Raw genomic sequence first — 6,473 nt, 5'->3', positions numbered from 1 at the left:
TCATGTCAAGCTTTCAAACATTAACTTCCTTGCCACCTTGGTCTTGGTCATAGTAAGTTTGGAAGATGGAATAATGGGGTTGGCTTAGAAGAAGACTGATTGGAGGAGGGAGGGGGAGAGCGAAACAGAGGAAAGAGGTGTTGCACGTGAGGAAGACGGTGCTTGGTCAAAATTTAATCGGTGCCACCTCAGCTCTCTTCTTCTAAGCCAACCCCATTATTCCATCTTCCAAACTTACTATGACCAAGACCAAGGTGGCAAGGAAGTTAATGTTTGAAAGCTTGACATAAGCAAGACACAATACATTATGAACAGAATCTTTAAAGTCACCAAGAATGAGAAGCAGCTCCGAAAGTAGTTCAGAGACGAACTTGAAAAGTCTATTCCATCATCCTTCACACCTCTAACTTCTCACTTGTCAGCATATTATTCTAGATGTTTATTGTCTTAATAACTCAGACTTTATCTTCCTGGAAGTTTTGGTCTTTTTGTTGAAAATTACGGGTGGGGATTAGATTTCTAACGGTGGAAGTGATGTTTCAGAATTTGATAGCGGGGGCTTGATTCATACGGTGGAAGCAAGGCTCTTCTAACATTGCCGAATGTCACATCGAATTCGCTTGAGTATATACGCTGTTAAGATCAGTTTGTGGGATTAGTGCAGTTAAGAGGTAGAAGGTGAGAGAGAGAGAAGGGAGGGAGAGAGAAGTTGAAGAAGGTGTTCAGTGCTGCATCAAAATTTAATCAGTGCCACATTAGCTCTCTTGACTTAAAGTAACGACAGCGTCACGGATTATTAACGGAAGGACTGTAATAAAAAAAAACTAACAAACAATAAGGATGGAATAAAAAGGAAAAAAAACTATAAGAAACTGATCCAAAATTTGGTGAAACTACAAGGACTATTAAATTCATTTTCCCAAGAACATGTCACATTAACTAATTTAATAAATATTCTTAATTTACTCAAATTAGTTCATTATGTCTCAAAGACTGAAACAGTAATTTTAACATAACTTCCGATATATTGAGTTTGTGATTGCAGATTTACGACGTCATGCGAAAAATTAACAGCAGGGACACCCGTTGTAATGGAGGAAGCTTTAATAACAAGTGTTAACTATAAGGCCTTGCTTGATTTAATTACGCAACTTTCTGGTTAACTTCTTAGAAAGGGGCAGTTTTTGGAGTTAATATATAAATTAATACTCCGGTCCTTAATATAAGAACTATTTAACTAATTTGATGAGATTAATAAAATTAGATAAGTTAATTAATTATAAGAAATATGATATATTTTTCCCAAAACACCATAATCATCTTTCTTAATATCCTCCCTCCCTCACTTACTTGATTATGGTTGAGGGAGTATTAGCTCTAGTCCTTAATATAAGAACTAATTGACTAATTTAAATATATTAAAAAAGTTTGTTAAGTTAATTATTTGTAATAAATATGTATTTCTTTCCTAAAATACCCTTGCCAATTATGTATATTAGCTAAAACTACCATTTGATAAAATATTTAACATGTGCAACTACTACAAGAACTACCTTAGGGAAAAAAAAAAGATGAATATGAGAAACAAAGTGAATTGAAGTCTTATATTTAGGATCAAATTAAAAGTCAAATTATTTTTTTATTAAAGACCGGAGGTATTATTTGGTTAGTTGGGAGGGAAGTTACAATTATTTACCTAAGAAAATATATATATATATATATATTATTTGAAAGATAAAGATGTTAGGAAGTTAATTTTACCTGAATTCTGTAGGGAAGCTACTTTCCAGATTGCGAGGGAAGTGTGAGACTTATTTAACTTTCTAGACTTTTGGAAACGCTTCAAGTTATCATGTATATACATATGACATATCTCACATTTTGAACGCATTTGAAACTTCCCCGGCTTATCTTTGATAGAGGACTCCTTTAAGTTATTGTAAGAATTTACTTTGTTGGTTTTTGGAATATAAAGTAATTAGGGTATACTATTTAAAATTTAGGTTAATCTTATTTTTATTTCTTAAAATTTGACCTCATTTTAGTTTTAAAAATTTAAGATCAGTGGTTTTTGTACATAAAATATAATCTCATTTTGGTTTTAATCTTTGTTTCATATATGTATCAAAATTCTTTAGACAGATCAAAATGAAAATCAAATTTGAGGGACCCAAATCACTGATTTCAAATTTAAGATAAAAGAATCAAAATGAGGTTAGATCTTAATGAACAAAATTATTGATTTCAAAGTTTAGGAGTCAAAACCAAACAATGTCAAATTTCAAAGAATAAAAACCACACTAACCCTTAAAATTCTAAAGAAATTTTATTAAAAATTTAGCTTATCTTACATAACAGCCTAACACGGACTCTTTTAATAACACAATCATATGACATTACTTTTGCACTTTGTTACACATAGTTTAACATCAAGACCAACAAAGAGAACAATACCAAATCCTCTCATCAAAGCTTCCTTGTTCACACACATACATGCTAACTACACTTGTACATGCAGTGTCTATATATATATATCACATACTCTGGATATATAATATTGCATATTTATTATCATCAACTCTCTCTCTCTCTCTCTCTCTCTCTCTCAGATTTAAATTAAACCTGCTGGTTGTCAATGAGGCATTCAAGGCTGAGTGAATCCAATCAACTTGGTGAGGCCAAAAGTTATGGCCATGGCAGCCCAGCCTCCAATAAGAACCCTAATGCACGACTTCTTCACAGGAGTACGACCAAGCACTGCTCCTATGCCTCCAAACACAAGCAAGGCCAAGCTCACCATTGCAGCAACCACACTTAACCTAATTTTATAGTCTTTTATGAACATAGCTCCCACCAATGGAATCACTGCTCCTACAGAAAACGCTAGGGCTGAAGCTAGCGCTGCCTGATATGGACTTGGCAGCTTCTCTTTCTTATCACTACTGTCCCCACCTTCTTCTTCTTCTCTTTTCAGTTGTTCCTTCTCTATGTCGTACTGTGTGTACACGGACACAAACTCGCCTATCGCCATGCTGCAAGCTCCGGCGACTAGCCCGGCGAACCCGGAGAGAACCATGGCTGTGACGTCTTCCTTCACGGCTCCAACGCCCATCATGATAGAGGCGACGGAGACGAGCCCGTCGTTGGCTCCCAGCATGGCGGCGCGAAGCCATTGAGCCCTCTGGGAATAGTCTGTGTCGTCGTTGTCGTCCTTGTTAGGGAGAGTGGGCTTAAGGTTAGGGTTTGGCTGATGAGGAGTTGCTGTTGTTCCATTATTTGCATGGTTGGGAATCTGGATGACCATCTCGTTTTGTGAAGCCATGAGAGAGTGAGGAAAGAAGAAGGTTGTGAAGAAGATATTAATTTTGGTGCTGCAAAATGGGATTAACGTGAGAATCAAGAGAGCTTGTGGAGGACACAAGACTTGTAACGGAGGATATTTATAGAGAGAATTATCATCGTTGATAAGTGTAAATGGACCTAATTTGTTTTTAAATTTGAAAAAGGACAGACTGTGTACGCGCGTGTGGAGGGCACTAACAAGTGGAGGATTCAATTAATAAACGACGTAGTGAAATGATGAAAGCTGAGCATAAGAGTTATTTGGAGATTCAATTCAGTCCTCAATATTATACCCTAATTCGTTTTATCTCTCATATTTATTTATTTTTCTTCAAAATGGTCTCCATAGTGATTACATATATTAAAAGGTTTTCATTCTAATGTACATAATTCACGAAGATATTTTTGAAAAAACAATATCCCTTTGTTGTAAATAACTAACTTAACTAATTTTCTTAATTTTTAATAAATTAGTTATTTAACTTTTATACTATCTCCGGTCATTAATATAAGAGTTAATTGATTAATTTGAGTGGATTAATAAAATTAGTTAAGTTAGTTATTTGTAACAAATAGATGTTGTGTTTTTTAAAATATCTTTACTAATCAAGTATATTGGTTAAAACTACTATTATTATAAGGACTAACTGAAAAAAAAAAAAAATATAAGAGATAAAGTAAATTGGGGTCTTATATTTAGGACCAAAATAAAAGTTCTTATATTAAGGACCAGAGTAGTAATTTGGTAAGATCACATTCAGTTTGTGTTATTAAGAAATTATCACAATTTAAGATAATTTATGTGAAAATTGTAATTTGTTTTAAGATTCTAGGTACTCCTCTGGTCCTATTTATAGGGCAGAGAGGAAAAAAATTTTTGTCCTATTTATAAGTCACATCATTAAATTTTTAGTGTGAATGTACTATTTTGTCCTTCATTTATTATAGTGTAGGTAGTTATCTTTTTTGAAAAGTGTATATATTAAATATGAGTAAAGTTGAAAATTTGTTATATTTTAATGAAGAGTTAATGCATTTTAAGATTTTCTTTTATTTATATGAAATATACTGAAAATGTATAGGACCAGAGAAATACGTTATAATATAATTTTAACTATTATAGTTATTAGATCGGTGTTTTTAAATAATAAGTAAAAAAAATATTGACAATGTAATGTATATACTACCTCTGTTCCTAATTATAAGACCTTGTTTATAATATATAAACGAGGCTTTATGACTAGGACCGGAGGTAGTATATGATATTTAGATATTTATATGTATGCCAAACACAATCAGCAGATGGGTATATTCCTTTTGCTAATTAAATAAGCAAGTCACAGACACATGAACATACAAAGATACGAAACAGAAAAAGAGGGAGATTTTTGTCGAGCAATATTATTATTGTTGTTGTTATTGTTAGGCTAATGTGGCCTCCATATGATGATATATAGTGGCATATTGGCAAATAAGTATTAATTAGTGAAGGAATCAATTAGTTGAGTTTTAATGTGTGTCATACCATATTAAATTGGAGTGTGCATTCCACACGAAAGCCACAGGCCCTTCAAATTTAATAGTTCATAATGAATAAAAATCCAAACTTGACACACCCCAATATGATTCTTTTTCATTTAGAATCTCTCTTTTTCAAATCTTAGTGATCCATCCATTAATTATATGTTGGTCTCCTTTAATTAGTTCATTTGTTTGGATTTTTCTTTTGCCATGTTCTGGGGATGTTGATGGCTAGGACCAGTAACTCGCTTTTAAAAAGCAGCAGCATCATTGTGCTGTCCTAGAACAAATATAGACAATTCATATTTTATCTTAATAACTTAAATCTGATTTGAATAAATATGCAAAGGTTGGTTTAGCTTGACAAGGATTTCATTCATAACTCATAAAGACACAAGTTCAACTTCTCTTACAGATTTAAAAATATAAACATATTTTTTAAAAGCAATCCCAAACACCCAGAGCTGAGTTTAGATTTGATGCTTCGCATCATCACCACACCCTGTGTTGCTGTTCCAAAGCAACCAAGAAACCTAATTTGAGAAAAATAAAATCAAATAAACTAATCCCTGAAAATAAAGCCATATCAAGGCAATGACCACTTTGGATGCTTTTGTGCAAATTAAATCAGAAAACAAATCAGAAAGGAATCTTGTATTAATTATCAAAGTGGCGTGTGCCGGCCACACTGCTGAATTAATATATTATCGCATTATATTATCCAAACCACAGGTCAATAAAGTTAGCAACTTTCATTGTAAGTCATGGTTAATTAATTGATTCAATAGGATTCGTGACCTAATTTGTTGAAAGCGACACTTCAAAGTTCCATCTTCAATCTTGTACACACCACTATTTCCACCGTAGATTTCGCATTAGTCTAATCCCTCACTGCTTATAGTCCGGTCAAATAATTAATTTGTAAATATTAAAAAAATTAATTAAGTTAGTTATTTATAAGTAAATTAATTTCAGTAAAATATCCTCTTCAATTAAATACAAAGAGGTTATTAGTTATGAATTTATGATTAAACTCATCAATCACGAGATTTTTCCCTCGGAATCACACCAAACGGTTGACACTTAGTCAAATCCAAATTCTCTACGTTAAAATGTAAGTAATGCACATGATCCATAGTCAGAGAAATATCAGAGATAATGAGCATGTAAAATTATTTAATAAAAAAATATTTTAAAAAAAATTCATACAATCCCCACACAAGTTTATTTCTTTCATATCATTCATGCTTGAATAGAGATCCAGAATAGAGATCCAGTTTGCAAAACTCTACACCGTCCTCATGTTATCCAAACAAGAACATTATCAAGACCCTCCATTCTCCTACCAAATTTCCTCATCAGATCATTAATTATCCATTTACTCCATTTATCCCTTATTATAAAATCATTTTAACTAAATCGCACAGTTAAAAAAAAGTTAAAATTAATTAAAAACAATTAATATGTAACAAATATAATTTTTTCCAAATATACCCCTATATATAAATAGACAAATGTGATAGAATAATAATAAGATAAATAAAAAATATATATATTAGATGGATTAAATTAAAAGTAAAATAGGTAATAATAGATTAAATACTCAACCA

The 6,473-nt window shown here is 32.2% G+C and overlaps 1 protein-coding gene across 1 annotated transcript; it reads right to left on the bottom strand.

Annotated features, from left to right (window-relative positions):
* Positions 1-2,644: 2,644 nt before the first annotated feature.
* LOC114756112 (vacuolar iron transporter homolog 4-like) lies at positions 2,645-3,208 on the bottom strand. Its single transcript, XM_028945029.1, has one exon. It carries the CDS (start codon positions 3,155-3,157, stop codon positions 2,645-2,647), a length of 513 nt encoding a protein of 170 aa, XP_028800862.1. The 5' UTR covers positions 3,158-3,208.
* Positions 3,209-6,473: the final 3,265 nt, after the last annotated feature.

Source organism: Neltuma alba, unplaced genomic scaffold, assembly GCF_004799145.2.
Source record: "Neltuma alba isolate B1F8T4 unplaced genomic scaffold, ASM479914v2 tig00010372_pilon, whole genome shotgun sequence".
Lineage (NCBI taxonomy): Eukaryota > Viridiplantae > Streptophyta > Magnoliopsida > Fabales > Fabaceae > Neltuma > Neltuma alba.
The sequence above is the reverse complement of the archived record's forward strand: the minus strand, read 5'-3'. Positions and strand labels throughout refer to the sequence as shown.

Bases quoted from the DNA above. Each gene is read 5' to 3' on its own strand.
- LOC114756112 (XM_028945029.1), bottom strand. From the start codon at position 3,157: ATGCTGGGAGCCAACGACGGGCTCGTCTCCGTCGCCTCTATCATGATG.